The sequence below is a fragment of the Fundulus heteroclitus genome, chromosome 18 (assembly GCF_011125445.2).
Source record: "Fundulus heteroclitus isolate FHET01 chromosome 18, MU-UCD_Fhet_4.1, whole genome shotgun sequence".
NCBI classification, from domain to species: domain Eukaryota; kingdom Metazoa; phylum Chordata; class Actinopteri; order Cyprinodontiformes; family Fundulidae; genus Fundulus; species Fundulus heteroclitus.
In genome coordinates, this window is record NC_046378.1 from 16,053,668 (window position 1) to 16,080,644 (window position 26,977).

At 41.3% G+C, this 26,977-nt stretch overlaps 2 protein-coding genes across 2 annotated transcripts in view; one reads left to right on the top strand and one right to left on the bottom strand.

Moving 5' to 3' along the window:
- The first annotated feature begins 5,474 nt into the window (after positions 1 to 5,474).
- Positions 5,475 to 14,501, top strand: aasdhppt (aminoadipate-semialdehyde dehydrogenase-phosphopantetheinyl transferase). The gene is made up of 7 exons (XM_036149913.1): positions 5,475 to 5,881; positions 6,488 to 6,601; positions 8,489 to 8,609; positions 9,027 to 9,148; positions 9,933 to 10,094; positions 11,607 to 11,675; positions 13,608 to 14,501. The coding sequence occupies exons 1-7, from the start codon at positions 5,738 to 5,740 to the stop codon at positions 13,749 to 13,751; spliced, it is 876 nt and encodes a 291-aa protein (XP_036005806.1). The 5' UTR covers positions 5,475 to 5,737; the 3' UTR covers positions 13,752 to 14,501.
- gucy1a2 (guanylate cyclase 1, soluble, alpha 2) overlaps positions 10,731 to 26,977 on the bottom strand; it is an 84,719-nt gene continuing 68,472 nt past the window's right edge. Inside the window, exon 10 of the transcript XR_004933243.1 lies at positions 10,731 to 10,753. The gene's annotated coding sequence lies outside the window, so the exon portion shown is untranslated. The remainder of the gene's footprint in view (positions 10,754 to 26,977) is intronic.

Below are 26,977 nucleotides of genomic sequence, written 5' to 3' on the forward strand. Positions count from 1 at the left end.
AGCGACAATCCATGTCTGTGTATTCCCAAACAGTGATGCATTGTTTGTCCTGGCAGGCAGCATTTAATGGTGGTAATTGTCAGGACAAATCTCCAAATGTGTTTGGAAAGTTATCCAAATGAAGCAACGTCGTTCTTGTCTGAAACTCTAACAAAGTTTGTGCACACAAACACCATTCATTCAGCGTGCTGGAATAGAAAATGTGACTTTAAAAATAACCACCAGACATTTTTCTTCTCTTACTTTACCTCTCTTGTTGAATTTTATCTCTGAAGTATCTTAGTTTTAGCTTTATTTTATTCAGAAGGAATTTGAAAATACATTGCAATAATCTTGAAGTCTTTGTTTCCAACAGAATTAACCTGTGAACTCATTATTCTTTGGGTGACTCAGGTGTGGTGATGATTAATAACTAAGCAAGGCTGAACGACATCATCCTTTATCTTCTGATGGATTTTCAAATATACTTTTTTCCACTTGAAAATGTTTACTGTTAAAGTTCATAAGTGTTCTTGTAAGTTTAATTTAAAAAAAAAACTGATTCTAAAACAATGCATTTTATTTACATGTGTGCAGTAAGTAAGAGGGAGGAAAGAAAATCCAATCTACCTCTATATGCCTAAGGATTGTTTGATTCTGATGTGATGAAAAAGCTTTTTCTCTCCCGCCATCACAAATGTAATCGTACAGAGTTTTTCAGAATCTCCTGGGACTTTACCTGGAATAACATGTTTTTCTATTCCAAAGGCCCGAGGAACTTAGAGAGCATCACATCATACATTCTTTGAAATGCAAGACCACTAAGTACAAATGTTGTGGTCTCTGTCAGAAATCTAGCGTTGGTTTTCTTTGGGTTTTTCATCAGGATAATGAACCAAAATGTGGATAATTCAACACAGAAATGGTGATATAAATCAACCTTCTACAAGGCCTGAATACTATGTAATAAACTGTATTATTACAATATTGAATATCCTAAAACAATAATGAAATGTCCCATTCTCTGAATGAGCTAACCCTGTGAAATGTAATGAATACGATTAACTACTGTCAGGTTTGCAAAAGGAGGTTGAGTCAGGAAGGGTTAAATCTCTTCCAAGCCTGAGTGCAAGTTGTAATGATTTGCTGTGGTGACCCCTGAATAACAGTGGAGCTGTAAGGAATCGCAATGTTTGCAAAAGGAGATTGTACAAAATATTCACAACAAGAATGCAGATAACTTTGTTGTTTCAGTTTTATTAAAGATGTTTTGACATAGACTTTTTTTCCCCCAATTACCATTTTTTTTACCCAGGTTAGAGAATGGAGCATCCAAAGAGCAGTATGAAATTACTCTAATATAATAAAATAAAATTTTCAAAGATCTTTACCAGGGGTACCAATAAATGTGTTCAGTTCTGTCTATAATGTTTAAAAGGTAAAACATACAACAAAAAACCATGTAGGAGCATCAATTTATATTTTTTAAGGAGTGACGGGTGGTTAAATAAATGAACAATAAACTGAGCTCTTGTTTAGCCTGTGCATTTTAACTCACTTTAACTGCAGAAGGAAAGAACTTTAACTTCCCTCAAATGACCTATAACATCCTAATAGGGATCAGACCTCCGTATGCTTTAGTCAGTATATCCACAGGACAGCTTGTGCTACGGCGCCACACCACTGGATGCATCACTTCGGAAGAGGCGAGTGAAAAAAACTCCACCTGCTGTCTGGAGAACAACACATCTCTCCTCTGGTGAATCTCACTGATGAGAGCCTCTGTTTCTCTGATGCCGAAGTTGCTCTTCCTCTTCAGATGCTTTAACCGCAGGAAACTAAGTTTGGAGTAACGGAGGGGGCCAACCCCAACAAATATATACAAGAAGAAACTGAGATGAGATGAGCCAATAAGGAAAAAGCATGCAAGCAGAGGCAGGAATATAAGGAGAGAGAGAGCGAAAGGTGGGGAGAAAGGAAAATAGAGATCAACAGATCGCAGGTAAAAGTGAGGGGGGAGAAGTAATCCTCAGAACTCCAGGTGCACGGGTGTTTCCCATGAAGCTTGGCTATGTCTAGCACAGGAGTCTCAGTTCAAAAGGCGTAGCAGTTTCCATCAGGGACAGGGAAGACTTCCTCTCTGACTCGAGCAGGCTGTGTGAAGTTTTCCACCTCCTGGAAGACGGACACCAGCTGTTCCACTAGACGCTGTCTCTGTGTGAGGACGTGTGAGGATTGGTGTTAAGGAAACAGCAGCTGGGAAGAGGTATACTAAGTGAGAATATCGCAGCAGGTAGGCCGGGAGAGTGCACCATCTATAAGTATTTCTTTCTTCACACTTCACGCCGTTCCCTCTCCTGCTTTCGTGAGGTTCTGATCTGACGTGGAAGCAGACACGTAGAGTATATAATGACAAGGCTGGCACGGTGCTGCGCCTTTTATTTCCTGATCTGTGCCGTTGCCAGGTGAACTCGGAGGCACCGCAAAACAGCAGGTTTCGGCAGTCCACCTGGGAGCCCGTTAGAGAAAATAACCTTGGGGTTGATAGTCTAGTGTGAGAAGGTTTGGGTAGCTTTAAAATAGACAACATGCCAAAGTTATAAAGCTGAGTGAGATGGAGCCTAAAATGAGGAATTCAATCTGGACTGAACAGACTGGTAGCAATAAAGTGTTGAACATTGGGAATTATGTTGAATGATTGAAAACTCAAATGTAGAGAAAACTAATTTTAATAATTTTTCTTTTAAGGGAAGCAAAAAAGGTGTTTACACAAACGTTCAATTAGTTATACTACTACTTGTATTTTTTTTTTTTTAACCTTTGATCATTTCTTATTCTTGTTATGATGTGGTCTTAATATTGTCAGCTCTTATTACTGAAAAACAGTAAAAACTATAAATTAAAAAAATATTTAAATACTATTTAAAGAGAAGACTGGGAATAAAAAAATCAAAATCACAAAACAGGGCTGGTAAATTAGTCGTGCTATGACTTTGTAATATTCTGAGTTCTGTTATGGTTTGTTAGTTTTCCTTCTCTTTCCTGTCTTTTATTATCTGGCTGTTTTGAGTTCTGTCTAGTCTGGATTCTTGTTTAGGTTCGTGCTTACTGTTTTAGTTATGTCTTCAGATGCTTCTTAGTTTTGGTTTTGAATTTGTGATCTGTTCCTGTTTTGAGCCTCAGCACTGATGTCTGGTCTAATTACTTACTCTGCACACCTGCCTAACTCCTCCCCTGCTGCAATCACCTCTCACCAGTTTCACCTGATTCCACCTCCATATAAACTGCTGAGACCAGACATCAGTGCCAGGTTGTCTTGTTGAGTTATGGGTGAGTCTCCTTCTGCAAGATTCTGTTTTTGAGTTGCTTTTGGATTTTTGACCCCCTTTGTCTCCAGTTACCTGAGCCATCCTGTTCTGTCTGTTCCTGCCCTGCCCTGCCCTGCCTGCACAACTGGACTGTTTGTTTTTCTGCCATTTTTGTTACAACAGGTTTTTTTTGGATTTTGTCTTTGTTTTTTGATTTCTGTTATTAAAATCCTTCGTTTTAAAGAAACCTCTGCTGGTCTGGCTGAATTCTGGGTCCCCTGCCTCTGATCATTACAGACTTTTCATAGTTTTGTGGAACCAGATATATTTCCAACCAGCCAAATTCGCCTTTCCTGTAGGTGAGGGGAGAGTGTAGCAGCCTACTTTCAGCCAGTTGGCTGTCAGTGTGCAGCCACAAATTGGGGAGGGGCAATGTTCTTTCTACTGTAAACAGTACCAATGGTATGATGGGAAATTTTAGCAGCTCACACCAGTAAAAGACCCACGCCCAGACCGACTGCTCTTCTATTAGATTCTGGATGAAGATGAGCAAGGAGCTGCCCGGTTGAGTGAGGAAGAAATCAAACTGCTCTTCAGGCTGAAATATTTCGTATGTTGTACGAATGAGGGAGAGTGGGGTGTCCACATTCAGCCATTTCAACTTCAATACTGGTATACTTTCATGAGGTTCTACCTCTGAAAAATGACAAAATGTCTGTTTTTGTACGGTAAAGGTATTTTTCCTCCATAAAGACTTTATATCTTAACGTGTTTATATGTATCTATGTTTATAAGGAGTCCGAAAGGAAACTATATTATACGGAGAGAGACAGATGTTATTTGATTCTCCTCTAGTCGCTGGTTGATGGCGATTTGAGCTTCACAGGTATAAAGTCTGTAGTTACTGACTGCCGTGCCAGGTAGTGACATAAAAAGAGAGGAGTCCAAAATCCAATCAAGTATAGATGCTCAGAAATCTTTAAATACTGTTTAAAGAGAGGACTTGGAATAAATAAAAAAAACACATCATAAATCGTGTAATGATATGTTTTTTTTTTTTAATGGGAAGAAGAAGGAGAGGCTGGGGAGGTTCAGGCTGAACTGTTTGTAATATTATAGTTGGTGAGTCATATCTTTCAAGCAGTTAAACTGCAGGGTGTTTTTTTTCTGTTTTCTGGCTGCAGAACTGCTAAACAAGGTTGTGAACTTCTGGCTAACCAATTATCCAAAGAAATCCTTTTTATTTCTAACAGGGATTTTGTAGTCCAAGCTCAATAATGTCGAAGCTACTAGTGGATACATGAAAATGTTTGTTGTTGGTTGTATTAACCCTCACAATTCATTACCCTATCCCCCAGCATACTACAAAAATGGCCATAGCTTTGTGACCATAAAGGGGGTCACAAGGCACAAAATAGCCTCCGAAGGTCCACATCTGGTGCCCACAAGCCTGTTCTAATAACAGCGCACACCTCCAGTAAACTGCACATAAATCTTTATTTTGTTCCATTACTCTTCCTGTTTATTCACACTTTCATTTATATAGATTTAAAAACGACAATATCTATAACAAAGCATGAGAAATATGTTTATTTTACATATCATTAAGGTGAACTCTGAGTTTTCTAGTTCAAAGGTCAGTACGACCTTCATATGACACAACATGAATGAAGTAGTTTTCAGTTTCAAAAGGTTGGTGACCCCTGCTGTAGACTGTACAACGAAGGTACAACAAGGGCTTGTGGGGGATAAATTAACAAGGAATTCAGACCAAAGCATTGTTGTTCCACTTAATATAGTCTTCAATTGAATTGTTTAAATGTAATAAGGAAGAAATTTAAAGGATATGTCCCCTTTAAAATGACGCAGGGTTTTAATTTTTATTGCATTTGTTGCAAACAGATTAAATCTGTGTAATAATACAGCGGACCGTATGTATATAGCTTTATGTTTAATAGAATAATATATATATATTAAGAGTTAATTTTATTAGAGCAATTGTTTCTGACAATTTAAGACTCTATACTAGTATTTCATGAAAAAAGTTAACCAAAAAAACAAAATAATACAAGCTTAAACACAAAAGTTTTTATTTACAACATTCTTGAAAGCCTGTGAAGGCAACTCTATTGGAGCGCTAGTTCAAGAGGTTCCTATTGGCCAATCAAACGCCGCGTTCACTGCCGACGACATTTACGTTCTTCCGCGTGGACGTAGCGGCGTGCGAGCCGAAATGTAAACAGAGCTTGATTTAATTCCGACTGTTTGAATCTCCTTTCTTTAGCAGCTCCCGCTTCTCTTGCATCCTGCTGCGAACCTAAAACCTCACATAATCCTAATTTAACTTTGATAACATTCGCATGTTGGGACGCGATGCTTACGTTAGATTCTTACAAACCCGCGAGCAGCTGGAAGTTTGCTAGGAGTTAAGATGGCTCGGCTGAGCAGGCATGGGCTCTGTCCGCTGGGCTTTCCGCTGCGGGTCGTGGACACCGAGCAGGTCCGAATGGTTGTTCGCTGCTCGTTGCGTCCAGCGGGAAGAGAAGGACAGGATCGGACAGTTTGTTTTCGCCAAGGATGCTAAGTCGGCGATGGTGAGTTTGAGTTGCTTCAGCCAACTTCTGCAGCGCATGTGTGCACTGTCCAGAAGTTTCGTTTTTTTTTTATTGTAATTGGCATGGAGTCTGGTTGCCGTAGTGAGTTTACAGATAAAATGCAAAAACTAGCTATTGTAATGTTACTGAATCAGGGAAGTTAGTCTGTTGACTCTGTTATGCTAGCATAATGATCTGCTGGCCGCAAGACAGCGTGGTGGTGTCCAAAGCACTAGGCTGCTGTGACTAAAGAATGTGAGCAAAGCATCTTTTATTTTCCCAACAGTTTCAGATTCATTTGATTATGAACGATGCTGTTTTTATTTTATTTATTTTTTCATGTTGACAACAATGATACAAGGAAAGGATGAAAACAAAGTGACTTGGGGATTCCAAGCTATTTCCAAGCAGCCAGATCTTTGTCTTACAGGACAAAGATCTGGCTGCTTGGATGACCTTTGAGCCTCGGGGTGCCGTAGAAACCTCAGAGGAAAAGTTTTAACGCTGGAATATTGGATTATGTGGGAAAAAAGAAAGGTTGCGCCAGTCTCAAAAGCTGCCACCCCGGTGGCGTCAAGTCATGATGTGAACCGTGTGTGCCCACAGGCTGGCCGGCTGTTGCTCAGGAAGTTTGTGTGTGAGAGGATGGGAATCCCCTGGTCACAGGTCAGATTGGAGCGATCCCCCCGAGGGAAACCGTGTCTGGCAGCAACACTCCAGGTAAAAAAAAAACAAAAAAAACCCGTTTTGATTTAAAGTGATGTATTTCACTTCTGCGTCTTTCTTTTGTTCTCTCCTTTTGCTATGTGATCCCCAAAGATGGAGCGGGCCTTGCTAAGAGCTCTGAGCTGGTAAAGGGCAGCGAGGTCATTCAGGTTAATGGCTGCAGTTTTGCTGCACACTCTTGCAATACCCTGCAGTGTGTTTTTGTCACTAAGGGAGATGGAGCTGAATCAACAAATAAAGGATGAGGTCAGGGTGGATTCAGTAAAACAAGAGTGCTGTCAACATTCAAATTACGCCGCCTCCTGTAAAATTAAATGTGCTGGTGGGACTTTTTTTTTTTTTTTTTTTTTTTTAACACACAGATTCAACTTGAGTCTAAAAGGTCAGCTTGTCCTCTATATAACTCCTAAAGTACTTGTAGTTGTTGACAAGCTCCACTGCTTTATCCTCAATCCTAATGGAGGAGGGGGGGGGTCTCTGTGGGATTTTTTTGAATGTCAATCAACGTCTCTTTAGTATTTGCCACATTGATTTGTAGGAAGGAAGAGCTGCACCAATTGGTGTAGAAAACAAATAATAAAGGTGAACAAACGCAGCTCTGCGGTGTTCCGGTGAAGGAGATCAGAGTGTCTGATAGAACACAGTTCACCCTCACACATTGTGGTTTTACTGTTAAAAAGCCAACAACCCAGGCTATGTTCAATTCAATTAAATTTTATTTATATAGCGCCAAATCATGAAACATGTCATCTCAAGGCACTTTACAAAATCAAGTTCAGTCATATTATACAGATTGGGTCAGATTATACAGATTGGTCAAAAATGTCCTATATAAGGAAACCAGTTGATTGCATCAAAGTCCCGACAAGCAGCAATCACTCCTGGGGAACCGTAGAGCCACAGGGAGAGTCATCTGCATTGTACATGGCTTTGCTGCAATCCCTCATTCTGAGCAAGCATGAAGCGACAGTGGGAAGAAAAACCACCCATTAACGGGAAGGAAAAACCTCCTGCAGAACCGGGCTCAGTATGAACGGTCATCTGCCTCGACCGACTGGGGTTACAGAAGACAGAACAGAGACACAACAAGAGAGACAAAAAAGCACAGAAGCACACATTGATCCAGTAATCTGTTCTACATTAGATGGTAATAGCAGGTGAGCCGTCTTCTCTGGATGATGTCACAGTTAACAGAACGCCAGACCAGGTGTACCAGGATCCCCTCCTGTAGCATTGTGCTGTTTAGAGCTGGTCGTAAGCACAATCTGATATGGGGCTGCAATTCCACTTAACATTGAATTAATGGCTGAATGGTTCAGGCCATTTTACACTAACTTTTAAATCCTAAATAAATTGTAATTGCCAGGGGACCGTAAGCCGCGGATTTGTTCCCTTCTGCCGTTGGTTGGCTTTGGTTCGTCATAAAGGAAACAAACATTTAGTTTCCCACATAAAGGCATAAAGACACATAAAGACTGAGTTAAAGCAAGCAGAAGACTTCATGTGGAAGTGGAAAGAAATCTTCTTGACAGCCATCTTGGAGGCTTATTTTAACTCAGTTGAGTAAAATATTTCGCTATGTTACAGATTGGTAACATAGAACAAAATAAAAAAAAATAAACAGTTTAAAAGTTTAACCAATATATGTTGTTAATCTTATGCATCAATAATGGTGGAATCTAGTCCAGTTGACCAGGATGGAGATCGTTTGAGTACCATTCCTGGCCCTTCAGGTCATATTTTGGCACATGATCTGGCTGCAAAATGTTGGAACGTTGTTTGTTAAGCCGTTATTTGTCTACATTTTTCCACAGAGCTTTACCCAGCTGTCAAGACACTAAACTAATCAGAAATCTTTGTATGTGACTGAAAACGACACAGGTCTCCACAAGTTCTGAGCCATCCTGGAGTTTCAACATCTCCCACCAGGGCGACTATGCTGTGCTCGCTGCGCAGCAGGGGGCGCAGGTTGGCGTAGATGTGATGAAGACCACCATGCCAGGTGAAGGCTGAGGTTCACACATGGGTTTTAAAATTAAGAGTAGAGGGCTTTTTGAGCAACACAACCTTTCAGACGTTTAACAACCTTTGATCCATTTGTTCTTACGAGTTTCTATTAAATATTTCAATGCAAGCCTGCAGCCTTTCTTTTTTTTATTGTCCTAAATTAATATTGTAGTTCTACAAGTTGTCCACAAGATGCTGCTGTTGTCTAACAAAAGTTTGCAAAGGACAAGCGGTTCAAAATGTAGGTCTAAGCATTTGTGTTCAGCCGCCGCGTCCAAGCGCGCAGTGCTGCTGTGGCAATTAAGGGTGCTTAATTGGTGTTTTTTTTTTTTTTTTTTTTAACCTCCATTTTTCCGTCTCCTCACTTCTTCCCGCCCCTCATGTCTCCATCCTCGCGTGTCTCCTCCGGCAGGTAGCAGCTCCATCCCGGAGTTCTTCCGCATCATGACTCGTCAGTTCACAGCGCACGAGTGGAGCACCATCCAATCAGCGGGCTCGGAGCACCAGCAGCTTGCCGCGTTCTACCGCCATTGGGTATCCACGGCAACCGTACTACCCTGTCATCACACACTGCACTGCTGCTGGGCGCCCTGGGCTGCGTTTGTGTGTGTGTGTGTGTGTGTGTGTGTGTGTGTGTGTGTGTGTGTGTGTGTGTGTGTGTGTGTGTGTGTGTGTGTGTGTGTGTGTGTGTGTGTGTGTGTGTGTGAAAATGTGATTTTTTTAGTGTGCTTTGACACACATTCGTACCCATGGCACGGTAACGCTTGACCTCCTTTTGATTGCCCATTTCATCCACCCTCTTGTCTTCCTTCCCTCACACGCTTCTCCCCAGTATCCCGGTATGTCCTTGTCACAGTGCTCACCGTCTTTCTTTCCCCTTTCTTCCGTTTCTTTTTTTTTTTAAAGACATACACGCGCGCACACGCAGATGGCCATTTGAAAGCAACTGCTGAGCTAAGTAAAGATGCTGCGAGAGCGAGAGGGTGGCACGGAGACGTCAAGCTCTGATATCACCACCACGCTGTTGACTAATGGTAGAGCTCAACGGTTGCCATAGTGATGAGCCTTGTAATGGTGTTATTGTGGCTTATTGGCCACGAAGCACGGCTGGTTTTGGCGGAGACATTACGCCGCTCTTTTCCCGATGCACGGCTTTTGCCGCGTTGTGTGCACAGCTTCCCCCATCCGGTGTAGTTTGACCCACAGAGACACGCTCTATGTCCACGCTCTGCTTCCTCACACAAGCAACACATTCGCTTCTCTGTACCTGTGTGCGCACGGAACTGATCAAGTTTCCCCCTCCTGCTTTTGCACCAAGACCCTGAAGGAGAGCTTCATCAAGGCGATCGGCACAGGTCTGGGTTTCAACCTGCAGAGGGCGGAGTTTCACCTGCCGCCCGAGCCGCTCGCTCAGGGCACCGTGCTGCGCCAGACCAAGATGCATCTGGACGAGGAACCAGAGGAGGAGTGGATATTTGAAGTAAGTTTTGGTCCTTGGTCCCTGACAGGTCGCCAGTCTATCGCAGGGCAACACAGAGACAAACAACCATTCTTGCGCACACTCACATCTAAGGAGAATTTAGAGAAGCCAATTAACCTCACAGTCATGTTTTTGGACTGTGGGAGGAAGCCGGAGTGCCACCTTTTTGTGGCCGCTGCTAAAAGTTCGAGCTGAAGTGGTTTTCCACATTCCACATTAATGAAGGCGGAGGCCTCGAGCTCATCTGGGCATAATCTCCTGGCCTGCATGCAGAATCAGTCACCGGAGGCAAGGTGAAAGAAATGCAACCAGGTAAATGTAAAAAGAAAACATCTATGTGAGGATGATGTTTGAAGGCTTTCGGTTCCTCCTATGATGCGTTGCAACCCCGAACGGGTTTGGAAACTAAGCGGCCTAGGCTTTAAGCAGCCTCCAAACCACGCCTCTTTGTATTTATCCATATAAATACATGTTTTTCAAAAATTTTTGTATCTGTCGTTAACATTTTTTCTGCTGAAAGAATTTTTTTTTTGTTTGAAAAGCTAGCTCTCCCCCTTTACTCAGCTGCTCTTTATGCCCCTCTATCTTATGGTGGCCAGCAGAGAAAGACAGCCTTGGGACGACCCCCCCCCACCCCACACACACACACACACACACACCTGTCATGTTGTTTTTGACTAATTTAGAAAAAAATTCAGGGGTTTTCAAAAAATGTCATATTGGTGTATTTGGTTGTCTGTTTAAATGAGAAAACATAATAAAGGGCCAGACAGCAAATGATGAGGAGCAGCATTAGAAGCCACCTACTATCAAATATGAAAGTATATAATAGTCAATATGGTGAACATTGTTGAGAGTTAAATAGCTGTAAATGCAGTAGGCTGCAGCGTTTGTTCTTTCTGGGCACATTTCTTACACTAAACTGTCATTATTTTGTTTTATTTTTGATGTGTTTGTGGTGAATCAGTGATTCAGAACCCACAGGATCAGACAACATGTTACTATGATCATTGGTCTAATGTAAAAACCTGCGAGTACTATTAATATAATGTGGAAGTCTCCTTTCATAAGGACTTGGTCGTGTCAACACAAGGTTATATTGGACCAAGCCAACTAAATTTGTATTGACCTGTAACTATTTTGTATTATCATTTATTTTTTTCTGTAGTCAAACTTGAAACTGGTGCCTGCTCACATTCTTTTATTCGTTTTTCATTTTGAAGCCTGTGCTCTGGTTTGCGACAGACGTTTCATAAAGTCACCCCGGGCTCTGGAGGGTTTCGCTGGGTGTTTTTGTTTTTGACACTTCACAAACACAAGCGTTCAGCTACTCCTCAGCAATTGCTGTTTATCATTAAAAAGTCATGGAGGAGAGGCGGGCTGTGCCTTTTACAGTCAGTCACAGGACTAACGCAGAGAGACGGACGGCTATTTTCACTCACACTTACAGGCAATTTCCAATCCTGTCATCTATGTGCATGTGCTGATGTGTGTGTCTGTGTGCCTCCGCAGGAGAGCCTGCTGGACGCCGACCATCACGTCGCAGTAGCACTCGGACCAGCAGACAAGGCAGTCTCTGCAGTAAGGAAACTCTAAAATGTTACAATAAACATATTTGTAAAATTGGAAGATGTCAGATTCATTTATATAGCCCGTTAAAAAAAAAAAAAAAAAAACACGTTTTTAGCCCTAAAAGAACTGTCAGGCCCACAAACGCTTAGCGATTCATACAAATAAGGTGCCGCCAGGCCATAAAGTGCTTTAAAAAAACGAACAGTAAAAGTTTAAAATCTATTCTTAAAAGAAGTTAATAGAAATTCATACATTGTAAGATCCCAGAAAAACTCTTGTTGAAGTTAGTGCGTGTTTTTAAGCACATTTAAGGACACATTTTGGCCAGTTTTCACAAGGATGCCTGCTTTGAAGGATCATTCAGAATCTTGAGGATCCTTTTCTAACAATGTGTTAAAAGAGATATTAAACACTTCACAGACAACCTTTATTAAAGTTAGGAGTTTTATATATTTCCTTGTAGCCACTAAAGCTTCAATCTCAGTGTTTGTGAGCCAGTCCCATTTATTGCCAATTTATATGTAAAAATAAAAAATAAAAAAGCCTTCGAATATATTCATCTTTTATTACTTTAGCTTAATCTCATACCGATAAACGTAGACAATTCAGCCTCTAACTTGAGTACATTTCTGTTTTTAATGAAATCCCTGGGGGCGCAGTTATTGGCCGTCCTGCTGTTACGGCTTTACATTCATCCCTTTGCTAGTAGAAATGTAGCTTAAGTGGAGGATGCAGAGAAAAGGTGCCTTTGACTTATTCCTCTTTGTACAATCTGTGGCTCGTTCCAGGCTGTAGTTGGTGACATGAAAGCGGTATGATTGGCTTCGTGTTTGGCGAACCGGTGCCGTTTATGTTTGGTCACATGTTCTGGCTCTACAGTAGGGTTAAAGGTCCAAGGTGTGAAAGACTTGATGGTGATGATGAAACGTTTTCAGTGTCCCAACAGATTTTTATCTGAATTATCACGGGATTACGCACCGTCGCTGGTCCTCTGGCATAGCGAACTGCAGCAGGTGCTTTTCCGCACATCTTTTGTTTCCCTTTTGACCCACCTGGAGTGTTTCCTGGGCGAAAGCTCCTCCTTAGTTTCATGTGACCAAAGCACACGACTACAGTTACATTACCTCACCATTTTGAGTGGGGGTAAGACAAAACTGGGTTCTCATCCAGCCCTTTGGCCGGTGGCTGAAAGAAACCGGCCTCTGTGTCATAAGTATATCAGGGAAACTGGAAGTCATTACTAATTAGTTTCCTGAGAATGTGATCAATCGTTAAAAAGAAACCATGAAATATAAGTTAAAAGTGTTCTTGTTAGTATTCTAGTTCTAGTTCCACCTCTTCTTAACAGACTATTGTCTTCCCCAATGAATAAATGCACTAAAATGACTCGGTGGATTTTTAGGCATTACATGCTCCTGCGATATACAATGTGTTCACTTTTAGGCTTTCAACACATCTTCACCCAGAGTGCCAACGCATTTGTCCACGTCGGTTTTAAAACCTAATTTCGTAAATTGTTTTTTTTTTTTTTTTTTTTTGGTTTTTGGTTTTCTTTACTCTTGAGGGCCACTGCAATAAGCTGACACACATTTCCCCCCCCCCAATTGATGCAATTGGTTGCTGTGGAAACTGTGTCCTGGTGGACCACGCGGCTCCCTCCTCTCTGTTGGCAGCCGCATCTTTACTAGCTCGAAATTATTTATTGAAGAAGAATATCTAATATTTAATTTAGCTTCAATCCTCTCCTGAAATGAGAGCCATTTGTGATTGTAAACTCTTTAGTCAGACACCTCTGTCTCAAGGAGCCTGTACGTGTCCTATTTTTAGACTTCTTACAGGCTGAGTACCGGTAATAAGTCCCTAACTAAATGAATCATGGGGAGGGGAACTATAAAGGCTTGGAAAAAAAGACTTATGTCGTTCTTGTGTCTTCCTTCGCAGCCTCTTCCTCCGCCCGCCACATTCACGCCGCTGTCGTTCGGTGAGCTCATGGCCTCGGCCTCGCCGCTGTCAGAAGAAGATCCTGCCTACTGGGATAGCTTCAGCATGAAGGCAGAGGCTCCGCAGAGACAGAGGGATGCTTAGATATCTGGCTGACAACCTGTCTCACGCTGACATTCACCTGCCCAACACACACACACACACACACACACACACACACACACACACACACACGCACGCCTTTCAGAGGCGCCAAAGAGGAAACGCAAGTTCACTGACATTGAAGCCGCTTTCTTATTCAACACAAGTCCAGTCAAGTGCTGTCAAGTTTCTTTGCAGACCTAAAAATCTAAAGTTTGCCTCCAAGGGTTCTGCTCTGTCTATCTTTAGAACGGCGCCGAGGGAATGAAAAAAAAGAAAACTCTTTCAACTTGCAGAAACTGTTCAACTCTGGGTGCCGTTCGGATGTATGCTGTATTTGTCTTCCCTTTTGACACAGAGGTTGTTGTTTTTTTTTTCAGCATGATGAGGCTTTTACTTAAAAAGCAAAATCTGAAATAATACTGAGCCTTATTGATATTTGCAAAGTAAAGGAAACTAAATTAATGAACCTCTTTGAAAAACCGTGACTAGGTTGAAACATGGTATAGAAGTTTGGACATGTTACATTTCTGACACACAATTGCTTAGCTGTCAGCTCGAGCTCAGCTTCTCAGAGGAAATAGAAACTTTACCACCTCTGCAGGAAGTACTGACTTATATGTCAAAGTTGTGTGGATATTATTGTTTTTATTTAATCTATTCATTCCTTTCCTTGGATCTTGTAATATGTTTGTTTGTCAAAAGCTGGGCCATGATGTACCATTAATAAAACATTTTAAGAGTTAAACCCCATCATTGTCATGTCTTGGAATGTTTAACTCAACAAAAGTATACTTATTTTACTTGAAAATATAACGCTTTGAGTGGAAAATGGTCTTAAATACCGAGTGATACAGTATCAGCCTTCAAAGGACTGTATAATATTGATGGATAAAGCTTCAGTAGAAATACAAAACCACTTCAGCTTTCTTCTCTGTCTATTCATTAGAGAACCCTTTATTGTTTTTACACTGCGTTTTTTTTTTTTTTTCAGACAACAGCTTGCAAACATATGCCAAGCCCTAAGTAAAATTTTTATTTTTTTTAATTGTTAGAAGTCTAGATAGATCGGTTGTGGGTATATTTTTAGCTTTGTGCCAAACCTTTAAAGGAGACATAAACGGAGGCCCAAAAAACAAGATTTATCTGGGCTTCACAACCATGTACCGAACTATACCAGCTATGGATAAAGTGCTTTTAAACAAACCGCTGAACAAACTATAAAAATTTATTTTTTCTTTTATTGAAAAGAAATACATAAATATGACATAAGAGCAATAAAAGATTAAACACAATGAAACTGATGTTCATAAGACGTCTATGGCAAAGACCAATGAGAGGCTGTCAAAAATGTTTGTTTAAATCATTGCAATGACGAGTTTATAAGAAAGAGCTGGGAAACAAGTCCAGTCAGCAGCAACAGGTAGTTCAGAAGTCTTCCTAGAACCGATCACAAGCTATTCTGTTACAAACTACTTTAAATACAGAGAAATCACAGGGTTGGTGGACTGCAGGAGCGAGTGGTTGCAGCAGCATCCCATCTTGTCTTTGAACAAGGCTTTCCTAAAATGTTTGTGCATAAAGCGTTGTTTTAAACCTTTAAAGCATTTAACCATGGTCCGTAGCAACTTCCACCACAGTGCAGTGATTTGAATGTAGTGGCATGATAGGTGACCTTGCCCCTTGTGTCTTTTTTTTTTTTTTTCGAAGAGCTTTGAAGACAAAAACAACAAACATTCAGTCCTTGCCTGCAGCTTCAGCGAGTTAGTGTGCCTCTTCACTGTCTAAAAACTGGCTTTCTCTGCAGCAGCAAGGAAGAGCAGAGGCAGGAGGGTCAGACAGGAGAGGCTCCTCTTGTCTCCGGTTTACCGCAAAACCACAGAAATAGACTTTTCTTCTGTGCCGGGTGTGGGCTGGAGGCAGAAACTCTTTCAGCATCGGTGTAGCCTGAGGGTCGCTCTGCTGCTGAACGTCATTCAGTTTTTTCCTTTAAAACAAGAGCATTTATGGCCACAAATACAGAAACCATTTTGTAAAAAAAACATTGATAAAAAAAATATGTAGATGCCTTTGCTATAAATTAACTGCTACATCAAAGTGCTGTTTATGACAGTAACTGTAGAAAACATGCCTCTGACAGAAGTGTGTTTTCCTTTTTAGTCCCACAAGTTAGGCCTGACCTATTAAACTTAAAGCATTTTAATACAAGAATTAGTTTAATCAGTGAGAATAGCTTCGCTTTTATGAGTGGAGATTCACACATATCCTCCTTTTCAAGTATGAGGAATAAGCATCTCAATCTTGAAGAGTTCTTCCTTTAACATTTTAATCATTCAGTTGTGTAGTATAGAAAGTGGAACTGCAATGCTTTGGCCTGAAGCCCGTCTTTTGCCCCTGTTCTGACGTGCATCTAAGACATCTTAATGCGATCTCTTTATAGAGTAGCTACACCCCCAAATTAACTTTTTTTTGTTTGCAGATAAACTATATAACTTGGGTCTTAAGGGTACAATCATTAATGCTACTGTGCAAATCTTGACATTAACTCTGTCTCAGTGCTGACCTCTATGGGTTGAAACATGGCTACTGCAGTTGATTTTTCCTATTGGTTAAAGCGGTTCGGCTTGGTACGTGTCTACATGATACCCCTGCATTCAGGCATAGAGCCATCTCACTGAGACACACGCACCCATGGCGAGTCAGGAGTGGGAATAGCAAGCAGTGTGAGCAATGAACAATAACGTTTGACGTTTGTTATTGCTTTGAACGTTAGCCCATGTTAGCAATGATGCCGCCGATACCACTTCACCACTCAGAAATTGCACCCCTCCTGTCCTCCACTGCCTCGGCAGCGCCGGCTTTGTGTATCTCTGAGTCAGTGCCGTGAGCCAGTACCTGGAGAGACTAAATTCAGCTTTTATGCATTCCTAGAGACTCCAAATGCACAACAGAATGCATTTAGGGGCTAAATAGAAGTGGATTTTGCATGATATGTTCCCTTTAAAATGAACTATTGTTTAATGGTAACCCCAATTACAATCAAAATGCTATAATCAGCTAGGGCTCTTTTAATTAGTTTTAGTGCAAAGTGATGTGTGTTTACATGCAAACGTATTTGCATGTTTTACAGCCTAATGCACAAATGAATAGTTGAAAGTTACAAGGGCAATGCCGAATAAAATAAGATCAAATCACATGTAAAAAAGACGAGGAGCTTTGAAGAAGCTGTGAGCATAATAATGTCAAAATATGTTCCTCTGTAGTGTTGCAACCAGATAAATGATTATTCTTGAAATCTGGATAAATTGTGTTAAACTTGTCCATTGCCAACAGTTTAGAGGATATTTATTAAAACTTAATAAATTGGCTACAAAATAGCTTGCTACGTTGATGTCTTAGTCTCAAAAAAGCTACACATTACATCACAAGTACAAAGTTTAAGCCATTTAAGCAAAGAAAATGGGACGAACAAAGTTATGGATGAATGCTGAACTAAAACTAAAAGAAGAATAAACAGGAAATAATGTTGAGATGAACCAGAGTTTAGTAAAAGCTGTTCCCAGGGACAGCAGCAATCATTAGCCGATTGATATTTGGGCTTTGTAGGGACTCATTAACACACAAACATGGCCCCGTTGAACCGGTCAGTGATTCTGCTCAGATAATGGTCATGACTAAATAAAATCAATTAAACCTTTCTGCACAAACTCAGGACTCGTGCCAGAGCCACGTCAGATTCGACTCGGTCGATTCTAACCTCCTGGTCTTGGTCGGCTGCCCTGCAAACGCGTCCAGCAGGGACCGCGCTGGCTCCTCTGGTCGGCCTCTGGGCGTCAACGTTTGAGTCAAAAACAATGGACAAAAAGCAGCAAAGAGGTTAGACAGCCAGCTTGACTGAGATGTGAAGTATGGACAAAGATAATCTCACAGTTAGTAGGCCTGTAAATGAGTTTGTGTCAAGTTTTCTGAAAACAAAGTGCAGGGCTTTCCATTTGCCCAAGCTGGGAAATCATATGTTGCTTTTAATCAAGAAAAATATTTGTTTTGCTTGTTAAAAGGAAAAACTGAATAAAGTTTAATCCTGTTCACAACCCTTTGATATTTTCAATGCATGCACGACACGTCAGAAAAAGTATTTTTTAAAAGAAAGAAGCCAATTGAGAGTTGATGGGACTGCAACTTGTTGACCTGCAAACTAAAACAATGTGCAGAGGTATCTGTGGACTATTCCTGGGTTTTCTGCTGCAGAGAAAACTGTATTTTTCTTCAGAGCTCAGCACTTCAGGGAGGCTGACGTGATTCAACGTTGATTGCAGTGATTTGAAATACCACATATGTGGAATCTGGTTCGGATCCGGCTACATGACCTCTGTGCTTTGATTGCTTCTTTGTCGGTTCGTTGATTTGTCTTTGTGATTCCACGGAGGCTGGGGGGAAAAAAGCTGACGATATACCTTCTTGTACGTTGCGTTCTTTCACACTGTGAGATACCCAGAGAAAAGTGCTTCACTGCAGTTACTGTTCCTGATTTTGATGGAAATACCCTGTACGTTATTTCCACCTGGAAGTCTGTGCAGGGAGTTCAACATCTTCGCTCCGCCATAACCTCTGCGCAAACAATCAGAAACGTCCATCAGCGGTCGCATCCCTACATTAATTCCCACAGGTGCATGAAAATACAAATAAATTCGCCACACACATAGCTAAACACATGTAAAGCAATTTGCTTTGACAGTGGGAGTACGCTGTGGGGGCAAGCCGCCATGCTTAGCCCCCAAAATAAACCCGCACTCCAGGGTAGGAGACAAAGGGCAAGGACATCACACCATCTCACTCTGGAGCGCACACACCAACCCACTCGAAAGGCCAGAGAATGTAAAACACGTCCCTTTTTTTTAAGTGTAAATTCACATGCTTCAACGTTTGCCCAGCAGGCTGGTTCAAATGCAACACGTTACGTAATAAGAAGCACGCTGCAGAACATGATTCTTTAATGCACATTTAAAACCAAGATCAGACAACATCACCACGGTGAGCAGTAAATGATTCAGAACGGATGTCCCACAAAGGCTTAAGAAATCCTTTTCTCTGCGTTTGACCATTGCTAAGGGATGTTGTTTGGGTTTTTCACAGCTATAGATCCTACGGCACCGGCCAACTGTTCATCACCTGCACGCTTGTTATATTCATTTTGGGCTGAAAATTGTGCATTTCAACCGTTTTTTGACTATGTGTGTGTACAAATGCAATGAATAAATTAAAGGAGTCCTAAAAAAAATTGGTGCGCGTATGAAATTGGGGTTTTCTTTCATCCATAAAGAGTCAAAATTAGTCATACGTACTCAAACATGTATACAGTCTAAGAAATAGATGATTAAATGGTTACGTTTGTAGCCATCAACATGCTTATGTGATTAAACGAGATGGGTATTTGAATGCTCGTCTTCTCAGAAACAGCAGAACGTAATTAAATTGGTAGATTTCCTGGCATGCAACCAATTTTTGATCATAATCCATAAGTAATAACATTGACGTCGAGGTTATTCCAGAGGCTTAATGTTAGCCTGCTTTATCCTTTCCAAAACTTTTGGACATGCCTTTGGAAGCATTGAGGGATTGCTGCTAAACCATGGACAATGCAGACTGTCCACTGTGGCTCTACGCTCTTTCAGTAGGAGTGAATGCTGCTTGATGCAATCTGCTGGGGTTCCTTAGATAGCAAACTTTTTGACCAATCTGTATAATTTGATTGAATTTGACTTTGTAAAGTGCCTTGAGATGACATGTATCATGAATTGGCGCTATATAATTAAAATTGAATTATATTGAAATTTAATTGAATTGTCCGCTTTAAACTTAGACACCCTATTTTTTTCTAAGATTCAACCATCTTACCATCAGATAAAAAGAAATTGGCTTGAGGCTCAAAGCACTCCTAAATTAAATGGAAAGATGCTGGAACACCAGGGTCCTTGTTCACAGAGAAACTAGTTTCTTTTACGAACCTTTGTAGATGAACACCTGTTTGGAGGCCAATTTTTCTGAAGTCTCTTTGACACTCACCCACTCCCATCTCAGTGGAAAAAGAGCAGCCATGGGCCGTGCTCCGATGGCACAGGGGTAGTAAGCATGACCCATGTATGGAAGCCTTAGTCCTCGACGTGGCTGACCCGGGGGTGCGATTCCGTCCTGAGGTCCTTTACCGCATGTCTTTCCCCCTTTCCCGTCAGCCTACTTTAAAAAAAAAAAAACAGCCACAAAAACCTAGAAAAACCCTGTCTGGGGGTGAATAGGACTCTGTCTGATCCTCTTACCACCAGTACTACCGCCTCCCCAGGTGTCAGCTGAAAACCCCACACCAGTGGTGGTCCTTACTCACATTATTGCCCAAGTGGATTCATAGAAATGCCTGGAAAAAGAAACTTGCTCCGCAGGCTGAGGGCCTCCGGTGTCAATGAGAAGTCGATGCTGCTCTTTCACCATAGCGCGCATCATCGGGTACAGCATCTCTGTCTGGTTTGCTAACCAATGACAGCCCAGCTCACCCTGCTCACATGAAGAGCTGTAAAGTTAATGGGAGTCAAGCAGCATCCCTCACTTCAGACCAAGGAAGCAACATCCAGACAGGCCCAGAAAATTATTTCACATCCATCATTGAGAGTATCAGCTTCATCTCTCAGGTCGCCGCTTCGAATGCCTACATGCAGACTCACCCGCTACTAAGACTAATTTGTTCCAGTGTGCATCAAAGCCATAAATAGCAGAATAATAATGGTCAAAATGGTTTTAAACTGCATTAACAATGTTCTTTGTGATCACTGTCTTATCTTTATTCTATAATCGTAGTACTCAGACATTTTCCAATATGCCAGGATAAAGTGGACATAAGTGTGAAGGTTGTGTGAAGTGATATGTCTTGAATGCAGTGTTGGTATTCAAGATAAATTATATATATATATATATATATATATATATATATATATATATATATATATATATATATATATATATATATATATATATAATATGGGTTGTATGCCAGTATTTTTGGCTCATGATAGCATCAAGCAAGTTTCATGACTTCATGAATATATTTTTTCCAGAAAACTTCCTTGTGTTTTCATATCATTTTTTGCATTCATCAATACATGTTATTTGAAAGCTCCTCTCAGAGCGCCCAAGGACACAGAAAAAATGCAACAATAAATCATGATAAAAACAACACGCGTTAAAAAGTTTGAAAGAACAGGCAGTTACAGTGAGTGGGCATTCTTGAACAGGTGAGGTTAGACTTGAAGTGAGAAAGTGTCAGCATTGCACATGTCTGGAGGGAGAGAGTTCAAGAGCTTTGGAGCTGAGCAGGAGAAAGCTCTGCTCCCCATGGTGCTGAGACGGGAAGGAGGAACAGCAAAGAGAATGGAAGAGGAGGATCTAAGGGTGCAGGAGGAACTGGTTATGTGAAGGAGATCCGAAAGGTAGGGGGAGGGAGGTTGTGGACGGCCGTGAATGTGTACAGAAGAAATTTTGAATCAAACCGGAGGCCAGTGGAGCTGCTGTAGGACTGGGGTGATGTGGTGAAACGAGGAGGTTTTGGTAATAGTGCGGCAGCTGTATTCTGAACCACTTGAAGCTAATGGAGGGATTTTTAAGGAAGGCGAAAGAGAAGCGAGTTACAGTAGTCGATGTGAGGTGACAAGGCTGGGGATAAGAGCTGATGCAGAGTGCAGGGAAAAGGAGAGACAAAGACAAATAATATTACGTAAATGAACAAATGCAGACTGGTGATGCTATTGCTGTGTGAGGTGAACGATTGAGTGCTATCAAGGAAGACACCCAGGCTCTTGACCTGAGGTGAAGGGGGGACCGTGGTACCGTTAACTGAGAGACAGAAACTGCCAACTTTGGACAGAACAGGTTTGATTCCTACAAGGAGGATCTCAGTTTCGTCACTGGTTATTAGACGTTGATGCTGAACCAATGTTTTATCTGGGATAGGCAGGAGGAGAGGTCGAGGCGGTAACAGGACAAGATGGATTTTCGTATGTTTCTGAATGCACAAATACCACGAGAATTCAGGCATGGTTAATTGCCGAGGGGAAGAAGGTAAATAACTAAAAGTAGGGGTCCCAGGACAGAGCCTTGGGGCGTGCTGGTTGTGACGAGGGATGGATGGAAACTGAAGGCTCTTAGTTGAATGAACTGAGAGGGCAGCCAGAAATGTAGGAATGAAGCCAGTGAAGGGTGTCGTGATACCAACTGAAGATAATCTGTGGAGAGGATTTTTTATGAGCGCAGTTTCAGTACTGTGGCAGGGATGGAAACCTGATTGAAATTGCTCATAGAGGTCATTGTGGGTTAAATGGGCAAGAAGTTGAGAGGTTGGATTCAATATTTTATATATCACCTGTTTAAATTGTTCCAACATAAGGTATCAAAACAGACGTTGGCGTTTGAGAAGTGAGCGATAATGTAGCTCTACCAGATGATTGTTTCTTTTCTCTTCTTCATTTTAGTGAGGCGTGTGGCCTTGAAACCGTCAGCTGCGTTGCGGACTTCATGGAGCTGTTATTTCAAGCCAGCTGTTTCTCAACAAACACATCTTGTTCCTTCATGTCCTGACCGGCGAAGGTCAACAAGTGGCCAAAACATAAATCGCTTCCCATACCATTCCTCATCCCAGAATGTGGATAAACGCACGTCTGCGCCCTCTCACCAGCAGATACTGTGAGGCTTGTTGTTTCAGCTGAGAACGACAAGACGAATAGACCAAGTTCGCAGAGGGCAGATGTCGAACAGCAGGCGAGGGGGGGGGGGGGGGGGGGGAAATTACTGTTCAACCGTATGTAAACTTCACACAGGTTTGGGCCACTCTTTTGGAGAGCCATCCATCTTGCTTATTCCTTTTGTTGCATTATAATTGCTATTTTAGTTTATGTTTTCCCTTTTAGTTCTTATGTAGGCCTACCTTTACAGCACTTTGGCTTATAAAGCTCTTTATAACTAGACGATGATGATGATGATGATGATGATGATGATGATGATGATGATGATGATGATGATGATGATGATGATGATGATGATCCATCTCTGAATGCTGAATGAAAACATATATAAGCGGGTTATACTACATATACCTTCCTATCCAGCACTTTTACTTTATTTCCTTACATATAAGACCCAGTGGAAAAGTATGGGCCCGATGTTTAAAAGGGCTCACACGCTGCAGGACTAAAGCACCAAAGTGACTATCTTTCCATCCATTTTCTACCCCGTCTATCCCTTGTGGTGTCGCGAGGGGTTGCTGGTGCCGATCTCCAGCTGCCAATGGGCGAGAGGCGGAGTACACCCTGGACAGGTCGCCAGTCTGTGTCAGGGCGACACAGAGACAGACAACCATTCTCGCACACACTCACACCTAAGGAGAATTTAGAGAGGCCAATTAATCTAACAGTCATGTTTTTGGAAGTACCAAAGTACCCGGAGAGAACCCACGCATGCACAAGGGGAACATTCAAACTCCATGCAGAAAGACCCAGGACTTGAACCCAGGACCTTCTTGCTGCAAGGCAACAGCGCTACCCACTGCGCAGCCACCAAAGTGACTCAAGTGCATTCATGTTGCCATACTGTTTCATTGCCTCGCTGTTCTACTTACAGTTGATTTTAAAGTTTTAGTGTTGACTTTTAGGAAACTGACCAAACAGGCTACTGGGTATCTGTCTGACCTCCTGCAGCCTTATGCACCACCTGGATCCCATCTAATGATCACCTGTTTATAACTTTACCAAGGCCCTGGCCGTTTCACACAGGCCATTGAGCTGGTATTAATGACCTCACTGGGTGGTTGGCTGGTGTTGTTTAGATTTTGTCCTTTTCTGCTTTTGTTGTTGGGTTTTTGTACAGGACTTTAGTCCACAGTTGTCTTTAAATGTGCAACATAAATACACTTCAGCTTGAACTTTGATTAACTAAAAGATCGTTTGAAAAGAAAGAAAAAAACAAAAGTAAAGTAGGACAATTAACTGAGTCAGATCAGCAAATCCAATGCCAATTTGTTTAAAACAGGATCATTAGAACAAAACAAAGGTTCTGGAGTGGAATAGTGAAAAATCTGAATTAAATAGGTCACTTGTGTTTAAAAGCTCTCCATTGTGGATGAATTGAAACAGTTTGCCAAAGAAGAGGGGACCAAGCGACTGATTGATTCATGATCAAAGATGCTTCATGACAGTTTAGTGGGCAGTTTCTGTTTCACTTAGGGAGACCTACATTTTGCCAGAGGGTGCTGACTTTCATTCGTCTATTTGTGCCACAATTATTCATACCATTTTCTTTACTGTGTTCAGAGTAGGAGGCAGGCAGTAAACTGCACCAGATCTGCTGTTCATCACAGGCCCAGCTCATAGACACATTTGGCAGCAAGACAAACAGGCGCACAGACACACCCACGCCTGTGGTCCATTTAAAAATCATCACTCATCTTACCAAGCATCTTACTGGACGGTGGGCGGAAACTGGTTTTACTGGGCAACCACCACACAGGCACATGAAAAGTTTAACTGGAAAGCTGGATGACAATGCCTTGCAAAAGTTTTCACGCCAGCAGAACGCACATTTTGTCACCTCAAATCTACAAACGTCTTTGCTTTTCTATCAGGTTTTTATGTGATAGATCAATACACTGCAGTACATAATCACAAAGAGTAAGAAAAAGGATGCATTGCTAAAATAATTGCTAGTACTTGCCAGAAAAAATATTGCCTGCTTTTGAAGTCAGCTACCCAAGTTAATACTATTACTAGGGAATCCCTTTTTGCTGCAGCTATGGCTGCAAGTCTTTTGGGTTGTTTCTTTCCCAGTGTTGCACATCTAGACCGAGACAATTTTTCTTTAGCAAATAAGCTCAGGCTCAGTCGGATTAGATGGGGTGCATATGTTATCAGCAGTTTTTTTAAGATTTACCACAGATTCTCACTTGGATTTAGGTCTGAACTTTCTACCTTATGGAAATGGTTAGAGGGAAACTATTGGATTGTTGCTCCAACTGCATGTCTTGGGAGTGTTTGTCATGTTTGAAGGTAATCCTCCACCCTGTCTCAAGGCTTTTCCATCTTCCTAATGACCTCCGTCAAGGACTGCTTCACCCATATTCCCATCAAGCAATGACCAGCTTTACAGTCCCTACTGATGAAAAGCTTCTTCGCAGCATGATGCTGCCATCATCGCGCTTTATTTTACGTTCAGTATGATGCACGGTGATAACTTTCGCCTTTTAGTGTTCTCTATTTTGGCCTAAAAGTTCAACTTTGATCTTATCTGACCAAAGAAAATCTTCTTTCACATGTTAGCTAGGTTTGCTACGTAGCTTTTAGAAAAACTTTAAACGGGACCTCATGATTTTCTTTAAACAGTAGCTTTCTTCCTGCCACCTTTCCACAAAGGTCCAATCTTGTTTAGCGCACAGCTAATAGTTATCCTGTTGACATATTCTCCCACCTGAGCTGCCAGTCTCTGCATCTCATCCAGAGGTACCAACTCTGGTGTGTTCTTTGGTCTTCGTGATGCTGTTTGTTCACTTATGTTGTCCAACAAACCTGTGAGGCCTTCACAGACAAAGCTTTCTGCTGAAAGTGATACGAGTTAATCAGAGAAGCTACAAGTGGACAGCCAGGACTGCACGCATTTTGAGGAATGTGATAAAGATGACCCTTCTAACGGTGTGGTAGATGATTTCCACAGTTATTTTAAATTGGTAATGTGTTACAAGGACGGACTGATAGTCAGCTTAACTACAGTTCATACCAGGTGAACAAAATGCTTTTAAAGATGGATGTAACCTTTCCAACGACTCTGACTAGTTTCTGAAAGTACAAGTTTTGAGGACACTACTTTAGGACAACGCACTGTGTCTTCGTGTCTGGTAGATACAAATGGGTGCCGCATGTTACTCATTACAAATGTAGAAAATATAAGTCTGAGCTGAGATCATGAAGTGATGGGGAACTGATGCACATGGCCTTAGACTTTGGCAATCTTATTTGTAGGTAATGAGCATGAGGCAGATGAAGGAACGAAGGCTCAGCAATACTCAGAGCACACGAACACACAAGTTGTACACCCCAGCCCTAATTAGCCAGCTGTTGGCTGTAATAATGGACTTCTTTTATAATTTATGGGAAATAATTAGATTAAAGGAATCCGATTGGTCTAAATGAGAACCTAATGATGTCATGGTAATGAGGTTACAAGATGTTCCAGGAAGTAGCGCAGAGAGCATGGCCTTAAATCTCACTCGCCAGCCGAGCATGCACGCACGCACGTACACACACACACACACACACACACACACACACACACACACACACTTACAATTATATACAGTCAGTCTCTGGAGTGTTGAAAGAGGACAAAGTCTTTTATGTGCTGCATCAGTCGTATCAAAGGACCCATCTGTAAACATCAAGTATCTAAAGTGATTCAGATAAGCTGATTTGTTTTACATATTGAGAAATAGGCACAAGTACCTTCTATCAAAATGGTAAGCGATGCATTTGTTCTCAGCCCTTCTTTAGATGTATGTCGCTGTGAGCTTTGCACATTTTGAGACTAAGATTGCACCCGTTTTTAATTTGCAAACTAACTCAGGCTCGATGAAACTGGATGAAGGGCATCTGTAGACATTTTTTTAAGTCTTCTTTGATTTTATTTAGGAGAAAATGTACTGATTAGAAAGACGTCACATATTTAAGATTTTTATTCTTAGAAAACTTTTCAAAATGATGCGTTTGTATTTCACATGAAATATTAAAATTATTGAAGTTTGTGAGTTTCAAGTGACAGTAAAGTATAGGCTTAAAGGCTGCATAAAAAGTATTTCGGACCTTTTATTTCTGCAAAGATCTTATAGAGGAGTCAAAAAATGTTTAGTATCAATTACCTTATTTTTTTTTTTGGTCTCTAAAAATCATTGAAGACACTTTGTTGCATTTTTAAAAATTATTTTCAACAACAAAGATCTGTTTTCAGTGTCAGTTGATTAGGGACATGTGTTTTTTTAAGGTTTATTTTTAAAAGCACAGTAAAATTATTACATATTGAGTCCCTAAAATATCCCTGGGTTTTGATCAGTGACCTGTTAACTTGGTGCATAAGTAGAAAACATGAGGAAAATACACAGCAAGAAAATGCTCTACAAGTCACAGAGCACAGATTCTATTAAATCATATTAA